At 38.6% G+C, this 18,874-nt stretch overlaps 1 protein-coding gene across 4 annotated transcripts in view; it reads left to right on the plus strand.

Annotated features, from left to right (window-relative positions):
- The window catches only part of LOC139012640 (SLA class II histocompatibility antigen, DQ haplotype C beta chain-like), a 149,532-nt gene that overhangs the window by 87,745 nt on the left and 42,913 nt on the right, over nucleotides 1-18,874 (plus strand). For 2 of the 4 annotated variants that reach the window (XM_070418808.1, XM_070418805.1), the window contains one exon: nucleotides 314-5,577. In XM_070418808.1, the coding sequence (XP_070274909.1) occupies nucleotides 314-327 (14 nt within the window). In that variant the 3' untranslated portion in view covers nucleotides 328-5,577. Of the gene's footprint in view, nucleotides 1-102; nucleotides 294-313; nucleotides 5,578-18,874 lie in introns of those variants that run through there. The other 2 variants (XR_011471885.1, XM_070418807.1) reach the window with 2 other exon arrangements.

Consider the following 18,874-nt stretch of genomic DNA (forward strand, 5'->3'; position numbering starts at 1 on the left):
ACTTCCCGCCTATGGGCCTTTATAAGTGACTACTAGTGGTGGAAGGAAGGTGAGTTACCATAATTTACTAAAAAGAGTAAGGTCTTTCTTCATATTCCACAGAAGGATAACATCTGCTCGCTCACCTTTCACACATCTGCGTGGAGCTGAAGTGCTTGTCCTCTTTAGCTGATTTCACCTTTGCACAGATATTGCGGGAGGTGATGGTGATATTTCCTGGACCTCATCGTTAACTGATGGTTCAGGGACCCCAAGAGGAGTGGAAAGGGGCGTACCCCCCAGAATGCCGAGTGCTGATCACTCTCTTTTACAGGGCTCCTGCACTGACTCCTGAAGGTATATCATTGTGCTTGGTTTTCTCTCCTCTGAGATGGGTGCCGGTCTTTGCCCAGAGTTCCAGTTGCCTGTTAACCTGTCCATCTCTGAGATCAAGCCCTACAGTCACCCTGACAGTCCTCACGTCATCTTGTGTGACCCTCACCCCAAGGATGCTGCCTCCTGCACTGACTTCAGAGTCTCTTCCTATTCCTGCCAAAGTGTTTTTCTGTTTCCATTCTCTCCCCACAGACTGTTCAAGAAAAGCATATTGAACTCAATTACCTACCTACAGAGCTTTTTTATCATAACTAAACGTATTGTGAGTTCTCTGTGTCCTGAACCTCCTTAAATGAGCAGAGGTAGGAAGCCACTCCAGAATGAAAGCAACATATTTTGAGGTGACCCAGCCAGCCTGGGACCAGACGGAGGGGTTTTTCCTTGAAAGGAGACTAGAAGCATCTTGGGGTTAGAAAATAATTTCAATCATCACATCCTTCATGATTCTTTAGTATTGATGTTGAGTGCAGTGGCCTTAGAACTGCTGCCTCTCTTCCAGTTTGGGGAGAATTCTGTAAGTAAGCATGTGGAATTGTTGCATTCTGATACAGTGACCTCTGGTCACTGAGGTTTCAAATACATCCTGGCAAGTCACATTGGCCAAGGTCTATTTTTATTTCTGAGAAAGTATAATAAGCAATAAAAGTACTATTTTTGGTTTTAAATGATAGAAATCCAACACAAATTTACTTTGTTCATGTTACCTGGGGTCAAGTTGACTTCAGAAGAGACAAGATCCCTCAGGAGTTTGACCAGGAAACCAGGAGTTTGGTTGCTCGCTATGATGTGCACTGACCACTAGAGGGTGGTGCAGAATGAAGGAAGGCCCTGGCCAGCAGCCAGAAGGATCCAATCGGCCCTGATCGCTGGCCAGGTGTAAGGACCGTTCCTGTGCATGAATTTTGTGCACTAGGCCTCTAGTTTAAAAATAAATGGTACCATGGACCTGACGCTGACAAACCAACACTCGTCTTCTTCCAAGTGGGACACAGGCCCCGCCACCAGCCTGGAGCGACACCTCACCAAATTGCAGCCAACACTGCCAAGAACCCATGGTGCAAAATGTGCCCCACAGCCCAGCCCAGCCCGGAAACAGTTGCATGGATGCCAGGTAATGACATCACATAGCTACACCCAGCTTCCTCTCCCTAGCGATTAGCCTCCTTGCAGTTTCTTTAGGCCAGGAACCCGATTTGCTTTACAGCCAGGTGCAAATATTTTACAATTTAACCAAATGTTTGTGAAGCATTTTCCCATGCTTCATTTCATTTGATCCTCACAGAAGTCCTCCAGTAGGTAGATAGGAGACTTGGTAGAATCCTATTTTCTTTTCATCAGCCAGAAAATGGAGATTTAGAAAGTTTAGAAACTTGACCTGACTGAAAAGAAGTAAGAAATGGTGAACCTTGAAAATCACTTCAGGTTTTCTCACTGCGCAGAGTATAGTCAAACACAGTTAAATATCTTACCCTTTGTTCTCCCTGTGATCTATAATAATAATCTGCTTCGTGTTGATATTTACTGCTGTGTTGCTGATAATTACCTGAAAGAGAAGTTGGCGTGCTTCACTGGGCTGGAAAAAGTTTAGCTAAACAGAAAGCAGGTCTAATTAAGCAAGTTTATCTATATCTATAAAAGGCTAAGTTGACTCCTGCATGTGCGATACATATAAAGCTCTTGCTGGCGCCAACTGCACATGTGTGTTTCAATCTGTTGTTGTTGATCATGAATTTGGTTGACACTTCTATTATAGAGAAAGGGCGAATAGTGATTTAAAAATATTTCTTCTAATGAATTTCCTTTCAGTGTGCACGAATTCATGCACCAGGACACTAGTTAATAAATAAAAACTTGTTCTATATGAGAACAGCAGGACACTTGGTAAGTAAATCTGATTAAAAAAACCTTCAGGTTTGAAGTTTCAGCTGAATCATGAAGCCATCAGCACATGACTGAATCCACTGTAGTCAAATGCACTGTGCTTTAGTCTGAGTTGTAAGACGTGTTTCCATTTCCCTGCATCCACACATTCCATAAGCGTGAAATTGGTGAAATAAAAAGGGGGAAGAATGGAAAAGGGAGAAAATATCCAAGGATGTTTGTCTTTATTTAAGTAGTTTAAGAAGTTTGATCTAATCTTGGGGTCATAAGAAATTTACTTCAGAAATTAGTCTTTCTTTATATTTTATTGAGGGATAGCTGAAAAATAAAAATTGTGTAAATTTAGCATGGAACTCTCAAGCTCCATCCATGTCGTGGCAAATGGCAATATTTAATCATTATTTTATGGCTGAGAAGTATTACATAGTATATGTACCACCTCTTCTTTATCCAATCATCCATTGAAGGGCACTTGGTTTTTTCCATGTCTTGTCCATTGTGAATGATGCTGCAATGAGGTGTACAACATGAGACTTCATTTTGAAAACCAATACTTCACCATAACATTAAATAGAGAATATAAGATAAGAAGGGAAGGCAGTTGCTGAATGTCAAGTATAGAGAAGAGAGGTTTGGTTTTTACTTAACAAAAATATTTTCCATCATACACAAAAGTAGAGAGAATAGTATAATGAACCCTCATGTACTCATCACCCATCTTCAACAAAACGGAGAAGGTAGTTTACTTTTTTAAAAAAGAAAAGTCTTCACTTGAGGATGTTTTTTTATTGATTCTAGAGAGAGAGGAAGGAAGAAGGAGCAAATGAGAGAGAAAAATTGATCAGTTGCCTCATGCACATGCCCCCACCGAGATCAAACCCACAACCTAGGTATGTGCCCTGACAGAAATCAAGCCCGTGACCCTTTGGTGCATGGGAGGATGCTCTAAACCCCAAGCAACACTGGCCAGGGCAAGATAGTTTACTTTTTAGTATAAATTATATCTATCAAAAATTTTATCCTGTCTTAAAACAGAAAATCCAATAAATTTTAACCTATGGTGCAAAGTGAATAGAGTCTTCTAGATCTAAGCTCCTTTAGTTGGCTTAGGATTCTTTTAGAGGAAAAAGGAGAAATATCCCCCAAAATGGTGTATAGAATCTGAAGGACTTGAGGGCTTTAAATTAAGCAAGTGCCTCATGTGGTCTGTGCTTGCAAAGGTGACTGGGGTGAGACTTGTAGTAAACCTGTAGCTGGTTGAAGGATCAGAAGGAGGAAAAGCAAAAGGGGAAAAGGGAATGTGGGGAACAGGTGGAAGAAAAGGAACTGGGAGGAGAGGGAGTGAGAGAGAGAGGAGAAAGAGAGAGAGAGAGAGAGAGAGAGAGAGAGAGAGAGAGAGAGAGAGAAGAAGAAGAAGAAGAAGAAGAAGAAGAAGAAGAAGAAGAAGAAGAAGAAAAGAGGAGAAGAGAAGAGAAGAGACGAGAAGAGAAGAGAAGAGAAGAGAAAGGGAGAACAAATTATATGATGTAAAATGATAGGAAGTATTCCACAAAGGGCATGAACTTTAGAATTTAGTCTCCGGTCTATCACTAATTATTGCTGTGTCTGTGAGTGTATCTCTGAATCTCTCTAAGCCTAGTTTCATCATCTGCAAAATAGTGCTAATAATACTTATCTGGAAGGGATATTGTCAGTATCAATTTAATGAAATATAGTAGTCCCCCTTATCCACAGTTCAGCTTTCTGTAACTGCAACCACTGACTGTTGACTGCAGTCCAAAGATATTAAATGGAAAATTACAGAAATAAACAATTCATAAATTTTAAATTGCATGCCATTCTAAGTAGTATGATAAGTTCACACACTGTGTGCCCCTTGGAGAAGCGTGGACTGCTGTAATGTGTGTAAAAAATAATTCTTGTAAGACAATGAGAAAAATTGAATACTGACTGTACTAAGGAATTATTTATCTAATTTTAGGTGTGGTATGATGTTATGTTTCTAAATAGTCATTATATTTTAGGTTTCATAATTAAATATTTAAGTAAAAGGTGAAAGGTTTATGCGATCTGAAGAGCAACCAGAGTATTTTCTAAATATCCAGTGTGCACGTAAGATTAAGTGAATAGGTTTACAAAATTTCCATGATTTGATCATTGTTAAAGCTGGACTGTTGATAAATGGATGTATTCTCACTCTACTGTATGTAGTTGAAATTTTCCATAATGCTAGTTTGTAGTTTGTTTGTTTTTAAGTGTTCCATGAAAGACGAAAATAGGCACAGAAGCATTCAACTTGAAGTTATGATAGTTTTTAAAGTCCTCTCTCTCTCTCTCTCTCTCTCTCTCTCTCTCTTTCTCTCTCAGATATTTTTATTGATTTTAGAGAGGAAGGTAGAGGGAGAGAGAGATAGAAACATCAATGACGAGAGAGAATCATTTATTGACTGCTTCCTGCACACCCCCTACTAGGGATTGAGACCACAACCAAGGCATGTGCCCTTGACCAGAATTGAACCCGGGACCCTTCAGTCCACAGGCCAATGCTTTATTCACAGAGCCAAACAAGCTAGGGCAACATTAGTTACATTTTAAGTGCTCACCTAGCCACATGTAGCTAGTGGCTACCACACTGGACAGAGTGTGGCTAGTGGTTACTACACTGGATAGAGCTCTCTCTCTTTTAAAATCATACTTAGAAAACCCTGAGTATCCAATTGCCACTCTGGGCTGTAAGACTGAGAAATGTAACCCTAAATATTATATATACAACAAGAAATGATAGCAAAAGACAGCAATGTTCCCTTTATTATTGACTGTATTAAGCCCCAAATTTAATTAATATATTTTCTAATTTAAAAAACAATGCAAAAATGGTGATTGAGCCCTGGCCAGTGTGGATCAGTGGCTGGAGTGTCAGCCTGCGAACTGAAGGGTCGTTAGTTTGATTCCCGATCAAGGGCAAGTATCTGGGTTGCAGGTTCAATTCCCTACCTGGTTGGGGGCATGCGGGAGGCAGCTAATTGATGTGTCTCTTTTGCATCCATGTTTCTCTCTCTCTCTCTCTTTCTCTCTCTCTCTCTCTCTCTCTCTCTCTCTCTCTCTCTCTCTCTCTCTCTCTTCCTCTCTTCCACACTCTCTACATAACCAATGGTAAAAGTATCCTCAGGTGAGGATTAACAACAACAAAATGGTCATTGAGTACAAGTGGGTGATACATATCAACTAATTTCTGAGTGTATTAAAGTAATGTGAAAACAGATATTTTCATTGTCTTCAAGAAATACATACATGTGCATGCATATAAACATAACCAATGGACACAAGACACTGGGGGCGGGGTAGGGGAGGCCTGGGGAAAGTCAAGGGGGGGGGAAAAAAGGAGACATATGTAATACTCTTTGTAATACCTTAAGCAATAAAAAAAACAAAATAAAAAAAATACATACATGGGAAATAATTCCACAAACATAATTACAAACTCTGAATACTGTATGAAGGAAAAGGACAAGGTAACATGAGAGAGGAACCAGGGACCAGCTATAGTTTGGTAAAATTTAGAGGAGGGTTGAAGAAATGTATCTTCCAATGAAATAAAATGGTAGATAGTATGTGAAAGACAAGGTTAAAATGTTTGAAAAAATCTTGCCATATGAAAGAGATCAGAATAAAATACAATGAAAATGATCACAAATTTAGTAGAAAAAGTTCATTTAAGAGCAAACAAGTTATTAAAGTTTTTCTAATTATAATTCTTAGAATTGTAAAAATATTGCATGTATAGAAGTACTAAGGGGCTAGAAATTGAAAAATTTAATAGCAAGTTTGGAAAATTAAATAAAGAAAATCTCCCTGAGATTAAAAAAAGACCAAAAAAAAGGGGCAATATTTTGTAGAATAATAGCTAAGATTTAGAAACAACCAAGACATAGAGAATAGATCAAGGAAGACATAGAGAATAGATCAAGGAAGTCCAACATCAAGTTAATAGAGCTAGAGAGAAAACAGAAATGAAGGATGAAAATTACCACCACAAATAATAAGAAAACATTTCCAGCTATAAAGGATCTAATTCTTTAGATAAAATGCTACTGTCAAATATTTAGCAAAATTAATTTTAAAAGACTCATCTTAAGTATATTATTTAAAAAATGTCAGAACCTAGGGGCAGATTATGACATATTCCAGTGAGGGGAAAATAAAGCAGACTGAACGGAGTAAAAAATCAGCCTTTCAGATACTTCTATCATTAAGAAAATGAGAAAAAGGAAAATTATTGTCTATTAATAAATGTACACCTTTTCAAAATCACAATTAGTCATGAAGGCAATAAAAATACCGAGAGACAGAAAAATATATTAAATTACTGACCACAAAAAATAAATAAAAATAATAAAATAAAGTAAAATAAAACTTAATGACCACACACAGTTTTATTGGAAGTTGATTGAGAGTATGACTTAGTAAAGTGCGGTTGTTATTCAGAAGTGAGAAAGGCAAGGATGCAATAAATAGTGGATTCAACTCCAGAAATCATTGAATAGAGCAAGCCTAAAATACTTGACTACACAAGTGATATTTATAAAGTGATAAACAACTTTTTCAACTTTTTGAATTAAGCTATGAGCAAAGCCACAAGATAATTATTGTTACAACAGAATGTCAATATTTTCAGCTTTGACAATATATATTTTTAAAAAGTGCAGATACCTCAATTTTGCAAGAGGGAGGAGAAAGAAAGGGTAGCAATGCCAATACCTTCATGTTTCAAAAAGGGGGATGAGAGACATTGGTCATATATATACACAAAAATATATTTAAATTGCAAAATGAAACTGAAAGAAGAATTATGTAAAATGACTCATGAATTAAAGCAGGATTTTATTATTTTTTAATTTTTTATTGTTTGAAGTATTACATATGTCTACTTTTCCTCCCATTGACCTCTCTCCGGCCACTCCCACCCCCAGCATATGCCCTCACCCACCTAGTGTCTGTGTCCATTGTTTATGCTTATATGCATGCATACAAGTCCTTTGGTTTTCCCTTTCCACCACTTCCTGCCTTCCCTCGGAGGTTTGACAGTCTGTTGGATGCTTCTCTGTCTCTGGATCTATTTTGTTCATCAGTTTATATTGTTCATTATATTCCACAAATGAGTGAGATCATGTGATATTTATCTTTCTCCAACTGGCTTATCTCGCTTAGCATAATGTTCTCCATGCCCATGCATGCTGTTGTGAATGGTAAGAGTTCTTTCTTTTTTATAACAGTGTAGTATTCCATTGTGTAAATGTACCTCTGTTTTTTAATCCACTCATCTGCTAATGGGCACTTACTAGTTGGTTGTTTCTAAATCTTAGCTATTATAAGTTGTGCTGCTATCAACATAGGGGTGCATTTATCCTTTGTGATTGGTGTTTCTGGCTTCTTGGGATATATTCCTAGAAGTGGGGTCACTGGGTCAAATGGGAGTTCAATTTTTCATTTTTTAAGGAAACTCCATACTGTTCTCCACAGTGGCTGCACCAGTCTGCATTCCCACCAGCAATGCAGGAGGGTTCTCTTTCTCCACATCCTTGCCAGCACTTATCCTGTGTTGATTTGCTGATGATAGCTATTCTGACAGGTGTGAGGTGATATCTCATTGTCATTTTGATTTTCATCTCTCGGATGATTAGTGACTTTGAGCATGTTTTCATGTCTCTTGGCCTTCTGTATGTCCTCTTTTGAAAAATGTCTATTTAGGTCAAGCACGTCCCACTGGACGTGAGTTTGACATGCTTGATTAGGTCCTTTGCCCATTTTTTGATTGGATTGTTTATCTTCATTTTGCTAAGATGTATGAGTTCCCTATAAATTTTTGGAGATTAGGCAAATTTGTTCTCCAATGCAGTGGGCTCTCTTGTTTTGTTGATGGTTTCTTTTGCTGTACAGAAGCCTTTTATTTTGATGTAGTCCCATTTGTTTATTTTCTCCTTAGTTTCCATTGTCCTGGGAGCTGTATCTGTAAAGATATTGCTACAATATGTGTCTGATATTTTACTGCCTGTCTATTCTTCTAAGATTTTTATGGTTTCCCATCTTACATTTAAGTCCTTTATCCATTTTGAGTTTATTTTTATTTATTTATTTTTAATTCTTTATTAGTTAAGGTATTACAAATGTGTCCTCATCCCCCCCATTGACCCCCAACCTCCCCCCCACCACTCATGCTCTCATCCCCCTGTTGTCCATGTCCATTGGTTTGGCTTACATGTGTGCATACAAGTCCTTCGGTTGATCTCTTCCCCAAACCCACTCCCTCCCCTACTTTCCTTCTGGGGATAGATAGTCTGATCCATGTTTCTGTGTCTTTGGATCTGTCCCTGTTCATCAGTCTATGTCATTCTCTTTAATTCACAAATGAGTGAGATCATGTGCTATTTATCTTTTTCTGACTGGCTTATTTCACTTAGCATAATGCTCTCCAGTTCCATCCATGCTGTTGCAAAAGGCAAGAGTTCCCTCTTTTTTACCACAGCATAGTATACCATTGTATAGATGTACCACAGTTTTTTAATCCACTCATCTGCTGATGGGCACTTAGGCTGTTTCCAAATCTTAGCTATGGTGAATTGTGCTGCTATGAACATAGGGATGCATATATCCTTTCTGATTGGTGTTTCTGGCTTCTCGGGATATATTCCTAGAAGTGGGATCACTGGGTCAAATGGGAATTCCATTTTTAGTTTTTTGAGGAAGCGCCATACTGTTCTCCACAGTGGCTGCTCCAGTCTGCATTCCCACCAGCAGGGCAGAAGGGTTCCTTTTTCTCCACATCCTCTCCAGCACTTGTTGTTTGTTGATTTGTTGATGATAGCCATTCTGACAGGTGTGTGATGATACCACATTGTCGTTTTGATTTGCATCTCTCGTATAATTAGTGACTTTGAGCATGTTTTCATATGTCTTTCGGCCTTCTGTATGTCCTCTTTTGAAAAGTGTCTATCTAGGTCCATTGCCCATTTTTTTATTGGATTGTTTATCTTCCTATTGTTAAGTTGTATGAGTTTCCTGTAAATGTTGGAGATTAAACCCTTATCGGTGATATCATTGGCAAATATGTTCTCCTATGCAGTGGGCTTTCTTCTTGTTTTGTTGATGGTTTCCTTTGCTGCACAAAAGCTTCTTATTTTGATGTAGTTCCATTTGTTTATTTTCTCTTTAGTTTCCCTTGCCCTAGGAGCAGTATCAGAGAAGGAATTCCTTCGGCATATGTTTGCGATTTCACTGCCTGTGGATTTCTCTAATATTTTTATGGTTTCCCATCTTACGTTTAAGTCTTTTATCCATTTTGAGTTTATTTTTGTGTTTGGTGTGAGTTGGTGGTCTAGTTTCATCCTTTCGCATGTATCTGTTCAATTTTCCCAACACTATTTATTGAAGAGACTGTCTTGACTCCATTGTATGCTCTTGCCTCCTTTGTCAAATATTAATTGGGCATAGTGGTTTGGGTCGATTTCTGGGCTCTCTATTCTATTCCATTGATCTATATGTTTGTTCTTGTGCCAGTACCAAGCTGTTTTAAGAACAGTAGCTTTGTAATACAGTTTGATATCTGGTATTGAGATCCCACCTACTTTGTTCTTCTTTCCAAGGATTTCTGCCCCTATTCAAAGTCTTTTTTTATACCAGATGAATGTTTGGAACGTTCGTTCTAGATCTGTGAAATATGCCATTGGTAGTTTAATGGGGATTACATTGAATCTATAGATTGCTTTGGGTAGTATGGACATTTTGATGATGTTGATTCTACCAATCCATGACCATGGTATGTTCTTTCATCTGTTTATGTCTTCCTCTATGTCTTTTTTCAGTGTCCTGTAGTTTTCGCATATAAGTCTTTTACCTCCTTAGTTAAGTTTATTCCTAGGTAGCTTATTTTTTTGGTGCGATGGTAAATGGGATTGCTTTTTAGTCTCACTTTCTGTAAGTTCACTATTGGTGTAAAGAAATGCCATGGATTTCTTGGCATTAATTTTGTATCCTGCTACATTGCCAAATTCATTTATTGAGTCTAGTAGTTTTTTGATGGAGTCTTTAGGGTTTTCTATGTACAGTATCATGTCATCTTCAAATAAGGACAGTTTTACTTCTTCTTTTCCAATTTGGATGCCTTTTATTTCTTCTTGTCTGATTGCAACGGCTAATACTTCCAGTACTATGTTGAACAGGAGTGGTGAGAGGGGGCATCCCTGTCTTGTTCCTGTTTTTAGGGGAAATGGTTTTAGTTTTTGCCCATTGATTATGATGTTGGCTGTGGGTTTGTCATATATGGCTTTTATTATGTTGAGGTATGATCCCTCTATTCCTGTCTTGCTGAGAGTTTTTATCAAGAAAGGGTGTTGGATTTTGTCAAGTGCTTTTTCTGCATCAATTAAAATGACTATGTGGTTTTTATCTCTGAATTTGTTTATGTGATGCATTATATTTATTGATTTGCGGATATTGTATCATCCTTGCTTCCCTGGGATAAATCCTACTTGGTCATGGTGTATGATCTTTCTGATGTACTGCTGGATCTGATTTGCTAGGATTTTGTTGAGAATTTTGGCATCTATGTTCATGAGGCATATTGACCTGTAATTCTCTTTCATTGTGTTGTATTTATCTGGTTTTGGTATTAGGGTGATGCTGGCTTCATAGAATGAGTTGGGAAGTGTTTCTTCTTCCTGAATTTTTTGGCATAGTCTGAGGAGGATAGGTTTTAGGTCTTCCTGGAATGTTTGGTAAAACTCCCCTGTGAAGCTGTCTGGTCCCGGGCTTTTGTTTGCTGGAAGCTTTTTTTTTTTTTTTTTCTTTTTTTTCTTTTTATATTTTATTGATTTTTTACAGAGAGGAAGGGAGAGAGAGATAGAGAGTTAGAAACATCGATGAGAGAGAAACATTGACCAGCCGCCTCCTGCACATCTCCCACTGGGGATGTGCCTGCAACCCAGGCACATGCCCTTGACCGGAATCGAACCTGGGACCCCTCAGTCCGCAGGCCGACGCTCTATCCACTGAGCCAAACCGGTTTCGGCTGCTGGAAGCTTTTTGATTACTGCTTCAATTTCCTCCATAGTTATTGGCCTATTGAGATTTTTAGATTCTTCCTGATTAAGTTTTGGAATGTTGTATTTTTCTAGGAATATGTCCATTTCCTTCAGTTTGTCTAGTTTGTTAGAGTAGAGTTGTTCATAGTATTATCTAACAATCATTTGTATTTCTGTGGGGTCTGTTATTTCTGCTCTTTCATTTCTGATTTTGTTTATTTGGGTCCTTTCTCTTTGTTTCTTGGTGAGCCTGGCTAGAGGTTCATCAATCTTGCTTATCCTTTCAAAGAACCAGCTCTTGGTTTTGTTGATATTTTGTATTGTTTTTTTGGTCTCTATGTCGTTGACTCTGATCTTTGTTATTTCCTTCCTTCTGCTTACACTGGGCTTTTCTTGTTGCTCTCTTTCTAACTCTTTGTGTTGTAGAGTTAGGTAATTTATTCTCATTGTTTCTTTTTTCTTGCAGTAGGCTTGTAGAGCTATGAACTTCCCTCTCAAGACTGCTTTTGCTGTGTCCCATAGGTTTTGGATTATTGTGTTTTCATTGTCGTTTGTTGCCATGATGTTTTTTATTTCTTCTTTGATCTCTCTGGTAACCCAGTCATTGTTTAATAACATGCTATTTAGTCTCCATGTGTTTGATTTTTTTGGATTGTTTTTATTGTAGTTGATTTCCACTTTTATGCCATTGTGATCTGAGAAGATGGTTGATATGATTTCAGTCTTCTTGAATTTGAAGAGACTTTGCCTGTGACCCAATATATGGTCTATCTTTGAAAATGACCCACATGCACTTGAGAAGAATGTATATTATGTGGCTTTGGGGTGAAATGTTCTGAAGAGGTCAATTAATTCCATCTGATGTAGTGTGTCATTTAGGATTGATGTTTCTTTGCTGATTTTTTGTTTAGAGGATTTGTCCAGTGGTGATAATGGGGTGTTAAAGTCCCCTACTATGATTGTATTGCTGTCAATCTCTCCCTTTATATCCTCCAGAAGATTTCTTACGTATTTGGGTGCTCCTATAGTGGGTACGTATATGTTTACCAGAGTTATTTCTTCTTGTTGGATTGCTCCCTTTAGTATTATGAAGTGGCCTTTCTTATCTCCTTTTATGTCCTTCACTTTGAGATCTAATTTGTCAGATATGAGTATTGCTACCCTGGCTTTCTTTCCACTTACATTTGCCTGAAAAACCTTTTTCCATCCCTTCACCATCAGTCTGTGTGCGTCATTTTTTCTGAGGTGTGTTTCCTGTAGACAGCAGATATATGGGTCATGTTTTCTTATCCACTCAATTACCCTATGTCTTTTGATTGGGGAATTTAATCCATTTACATTTAAAGTTATTATTGATAGATACTTGTTAGTCACCATTTTTACTTTACCCCTATGTTCCTTCTTTGTTTCCTATTTTTTCTTTTTACAACAGACCCTTTGGCATTTCTTGCATTTCTGGTTTGGCGGTAATAAACTCTCGTAGACTTTTTTTGTCTGTGAAGCTCCTGATTTCACCCTCAATTTTGATTGATAGCCATGCTGGGTACAATATTTATTGGATTCAGACCCTTCCTTTGCATGACTTTGTATATTTCATCCCATTCCCTTCTTGCCTGATGTGTTTCTGTTGAGAAATCAGTCCCTAGTCTGCTGGGGGATCCTTTGTAGGTAACTTTCTGTCTCTCTCTGGCTGCATTTAAGATTCTTGCTTTGTCGGGAGAGGAAACCAAGATAGCAGCATAGGTAAACACCAGAGTTTGCTGCCTCGAACAACCACTTCAAAAATACAACTAAAAGACGGAACGGACATCATCCAGAAACACAGGAAGGCTGGCTGAGTGGAAATTCTACAACTAGAAGGATAAAGAAAAGCATACCGAGACTCAGAGGAGGTGTAGTACAGAAGTAAAATACTAAGGTGTGGAGGTGCATGCGGAGCAGGCTGACGGCTGAGGGCGCGGTTGTCGTTTTCAATTGGGAGGGAGTCTCAGGCTCTGAGCTCCAGTTCCGGGCAAGTCTCTAGGGACCTAGACTCATACAGCAGAAGCGGGACTGTCTGGCATCGGTCGGAACTCGAGGGCAGCTTTCTCTCCAAGGGGCTTACAGCGATTACCGGGACACGGAGAAGCAGAGCCTCTGAGGGCAAGATTGAGATCAGCCATAACTGCTAGCCCCGCCCTGTTGATCTCATGGGACCTGCCCCACCCAAGCCCTGCAAGGAGGCTTTTGCTGGATAGCCTCAGGCAAAGGCTAGATTAGCACCTCCCTAGAGATCCAGGAGCCAGGAAACCCAGAGGTCAGAGTGGGACCACCCAGTTTGCAGCCCCATGGAACCATAAAGGACACACTCAGGGGGCAGACTCAGTGAGCACCAAAGCCCCTTTGAAGCAAGTCTTGCCCCAGAGGGGTGTCTCCAGCACAGAAGTTCTCCCACTGCAGACACAGCTGATTCTCAAAGCCAATTGGCCTGGAGGTCAATTCCTCCCAGGGATAACTACAACAATCAAGGCTTAACTACAACAAGACTGTGCACAAAGACCACATGGGGGTGCACCAAGAGTGTCCTCCTCAGGTAATTGGGGAGGCTAAACCACTGGGCCCTAGAGGACACTCAGCACAGAAAACCACTTTATCAACACAGGGAAGCATAAAAAATGCGGAGATAAAGAAAAAGGACACAAATGACAGAAATGGAGGAAAACAAACTACTGGGTATAGAGTTCAAAACCACACTTTTAAGGTTTTTCAAGAATTTTCTAGAAACTGCTGATAAACTTAATGAGATCTACAAGAAATCTAATGAGACCCTCAAGGTTGTGATAAAGGACCAACTAGAAATTAAGCATACACTGACTGAAATAAAGAATATTATACAGACTCCCAACAGCAGACCAGAGGATCGCAAGAATCACGTCAAAGATTTGAAATACGAAGAAGCAAAAAACACCCAACCGGAAAAGCAAAATGAAAAAAGAATCCAAAAATACGAAGATAGTGTAAGGAGCCTCTGGGACAACTTCAAGCGTACCAACATCCGAATTATAGGGGTGCCAGAAGAAGAGAGTGAGCAAGATATTGAAAACCTATTTGAAGAAATAATGACAGAAAACTTCCTCTACCTGGTGAAAGAAATAGATTTACAAGTCCAGTAAGTGCAGAGAACCCCAAACAAAAGGAATCCAAAGAGGATCACACCAAGACACATCATAATTAAAATGCCAAGAGCAAAAGACAAAGAGAGACTCTTAAAAGCAGCAAGAGAAAAACAGTTAGTTACCTACAAGGGAGTACCCATACGACTGTCAGCTGATTTCTCAACAGAAACTTTGCAGGACAGAAGGGAGTGGCATGAAATATTCAAAGTGATGAATGCCAAGAACCTACAACCAAGATTACTTTATCCAGCAAAGCTATAATTCAGAATTGAAGGTCAGATAAAGAGCTTCACAGATAAGAAAAAGCTAAAGGAGTTCATCACCACCAAACCAGTATTATATGAAATGCTGAAAGGTATCCTTTAAGAAGAGGAAGAAGAAGGAAAAGGTAAAGCTACAAATTTTGAACAACAAATACACATTTTTCAACAAGTGAATCTGAAAATCAAGTGAATATTCTGATGAACAGAATGAACTGGTGATTATATTAGTATCAGGGGCATAGAAAGGGAGTGGACTGGCTATTCTTGTGGCGGGCGGGGGGGGGGGGTGTGGGGGGCGCAGGAAGAGACTGGATAAAAATCATCCACCTATGGATGAGGACAGTGGATGGGGAGTGAGGGAGGAGGGTGGGGTGGGAACTGGGTGGAGGGGAGTTATGGGGGGAAAAAAGAGGAACAAATGTAATAATCTGAACAATAAAGATTTAATTAATAATAATTAAAAATAGATTCTTGCTTTGCTGTTGGTGTTAGCCAATTTAATTATAATATGCCTTGGCATCGGTCTTTTGGGGTTCATTTTGTTTGGGAGTCTGTGAGCTTCTTGGATTTGTGTGGGTTTTTTCTTCTGTATATCAGGGAAATTTTCTGTCATTATTTTTTCAAACAGGTTTTCTACTCGTTGCTCAGTTTCCTCTCTTTCTGGCACCCCTATTATTCAGATGTTGTTTCGTTTTGTGTTGTCCCAGAGTTCTCTTAGGCTCTTCTCCTGCTTTTTAATTTTTTTCCTAGAAGCTGCTCTGCTTGGTTATTTTTTCCTACCTTGTCTTCTAGCTCACTGATGCGGTCCTCTGCTTTTCTAGTCTACTGTTGATGCTTTCTATTGAGTTCTTCATAGCAGTGAAGTCATTTTTCATTTCTTCTTGGTTTTTCTTCATTTCCTCTTGGTTCTTACACATATTGTTGAATTTGTCTTCCATTCTTTTCATCCACCTTATGGCCATTTCTCTGAATTCTTTCTCTGACAGGTTGCTTGCGTCCATTGCCTCCATTTTGTTTACTTCCTTTTCTGGTGATGCCTGTTTTTCTTTCATATGCGGGTTGGTTCTTTGTTTCACAATGATCTCTCTTCTCCAGGTGTTTGGTTATGTAGTTCTCTCTCTGCTTTCCATGGGGGAGAAGCAGGGCTCGTCTGAGTTCCCGTAGTCGTGCTGCTTGAGATCCATTGTTTCCAGGTTAGTACCCAGTCTCTGGATGCCATGGATGCCACGTCTTTGGATGCATACGCTTCCAATAACAGCCACTCAAGATGGCACGTTCTCTGCAGCTGAGCTGGAGCTCTGGGAGAGATTTAAACCTCAGTCTCCAGCTGTCCCCTTTCTCCAGGAGTCCTCTATCTTTCCAGGCTGCAAACTGTCTCCCAGCTGAATATCTTCTGCTTATTCGGGCTGTATGTTACCCGTTTCAGCTGCTCATCCTTATCTGCACCGGGACAAGGCAAGGGACATGTCCGTCTATACCTCTGCCATTTTTCTCTCCTTGAGTTTATTTTTGTGTATGGTGTAAGTTGGGGATCTAGTTTCATTTGTTGCATGTATCTCTCCAATTTTCTCCCACACCATTTATTGAAGAGACTGTCTTGACTCCATTGTATGCTCTTGCCTCCATTTTCAAATATTAATTGAGGATAATGGCTTGGGTTAATTTCTGGGTTCTCTGTTCGGTTCTATTTGACTATATGTCTGTTCTTGTGCCAGTACTAGACAGTTTGAGAAGAGTGGGTTTGTCATATAGCTTGATATCTGGTATTGTGATCCCTCCAACTTTGATCTTCTTTCTCAAGATTTCTGTGGCTATTCGGGGTCTTTTTTAAATTTTTATTCCAGGCGAATTTTTAGAGTCCATGAAATATGCTATGGGTATTTTAATGGTGATTGCCTAGAATCTATAGACTGCTTTGTGTAGTATGGACATTTTAATGATGTTGTTTCTACCAATTCATGAACATGGCATGTTCTTCCATTTGTTTATGACTTCCCTCTCTCTCTCTTTCTCTCTCTCTCTCTCTCTGTCTCTTACCTCAGTTAACTTTATTCCTAGGTATCTTAATTTTTTTGTTGCAATGGTAAATGGGATTTTTTAAAAGTTTCACTTTGTGTGAATTCATTATTGTTGTATAAAAAGCCATAGATTTCTGGGTGTTAATTTTGTATCCTGCTATTGTCAAATTCACTTATTAAGTCTACTAGTTTTTTGATGAAGTCTTTAGGGTTTTCTATGTACAATATCATATCATCTGCGAATAATGACAGTTTTACTTCTTCTTTTCCAATTTGGATGCCTTTTATATCTTCTTCTTGTCTGATTGCTATAGCTAGCACTTCCAGTACTATGTCAAGCAGGAGTGGTGAAAGTGGGAATCCCTGTCTTGTTCCGGTTCTTAGAGGAACTGTTTTTAGTTTTTCTCATTGAGTATGATGTTGGCTGTATGATTGTCATATAAGGCCTTTATTATGTTGAGGCATGATGCCTCTATTCCCACTTTGCTGAAAGTTTTTATCAAGAAAGGGTGTTTGATATTGTCAAATGCTTTTTCTGCATCGATTGACATGATTATGTGATTTTTTATCTCTCAATTTGTTTATGTGATGTATAACGTTTATTGATTTGTGGATATTATACTATCATTGTATCCCCAGAATAAATCCCACATGGTCATGTTATATGATCTTTCTAATATAATGTTGGATCCGATTTGCTAGAATTTTGTTGAGGATTTTGGCATCTATGTTCATCAGGGATATTGGCCTGCAATTCTCTTTCTTTGTAGTGTCTTTATCTGGTTTTGGAATTAAGGTAATAGTGACTTCATAGAAAGAGCTTGGAAATGTGCCTTCTCTTGAATTTTTTGGAATAGTCTGAGGAGGATAGGTTTTATTTCTTTTTTGAATGTTTGGTAAGACTCCCCTGTGAAGCTATCTGGCACAGGGCTTTTGTTTGCTAGAAGTTTCTTGATGACTGCTTCAATTTTCTTCCATAGTAATCAGCCTATTCACATTTTTTATTCTTTGTGATTGACTTTTGGAAGGTCGTATTTTTCTAGGAATATGTCCATTTATTCTAGGTTGACCAATTTGTTGGAATAGAATTGTTCATTATATATATATTTATGTGGGGTCTGTTTTTATTTTGCTTCTTTCATTTATGATTTTGTATATTTGGGTTCTCTCTCTTTGCTTCTTGGTGAGCCGGGATAGAGGTTCATCAATCTTGTTTATCCTTTCAAAGAACCAGCTCTTAGTTCTATTTTTTAAAAATATATATTTTATTGATATTTTACAGAGAGGAAGGGAGAGGGATAGAGAGTTAGAAACATTGATGAGAGAGAAACATCGATCAGCTGCCTCCTGCACACCCCTTACTAGGGATGTGCCTGCAACCAAGGTACATGCCCTTGACTAGAATCGAATCTGGGACCCTTCATTCTCTATCCACTGAGCAAAACCAGTCAAGGCAACTCTTAGTTCTATTGATCTTTTATAGTTTTTTTTTTTTGTCTCTAAGTCATTTATTTCCAATCTGATCTTTATTATTTCCTTTTTTTCTGCACACTCTGGGCTTGTTGCTCTCTTCCTCATTCTTTAAGTTGTAGGTTTAGATGATTTACCAGTTTTTGTTTTTGTTTTTTTGAGGTAGGTCTATAATGCTATGAACTTTTCTCTCAGGACTGCTTTCCTGGTGTCCATAGATTTTGGATTTTTGGTTTTTTTCATTGTCATTTGTTTCCAGGATGTTTTTTATTTCTCCTTTGATCTCTTTGGTAACCCAATCATTGTTTAATATCATTCTATTTAGCCTTTGAGTGTTAGAATTTTTTTTATTGTAGTTGATTTCTAATATTATTCTATTGTGATCTGAGAAGATGTTTGACATGATTTCAATCTTCTTGAATTTGAAGAGACTTTGCCTGTGTCCCAGTATGTAGTCAGTCTATCTTTGAAAGTGACCTATGTGCACTTGAGAAGAATTTACATTCTGTAGCTTTGGGGTAAAATGTTCTGAAGATGCCAATTAAATCCATCTGATCTAGTGAGTTATTTAGGATAGCTGTTTCTTTGTTAAGTTTTTGTCTAGTGGATTTATCCGGTGGTGTCAATGGGGTATT

Source organism: Myotis yumanensis, unplaced genomic scaffold (assembly GCF_028538775.1).
Source record: "Myotis yumanensis isolate MYYU_CA2020_CCGP unplaced genomic scaffold, mMyoYum1.0.hap1 SCAF_6, whole genome shotgun sequence".
NCBI lineage: Eukaryota > Metazoa > Chordata > Mammalia > Chiroptera > Vespertilionidae > Myotis > Myotis yumanensis.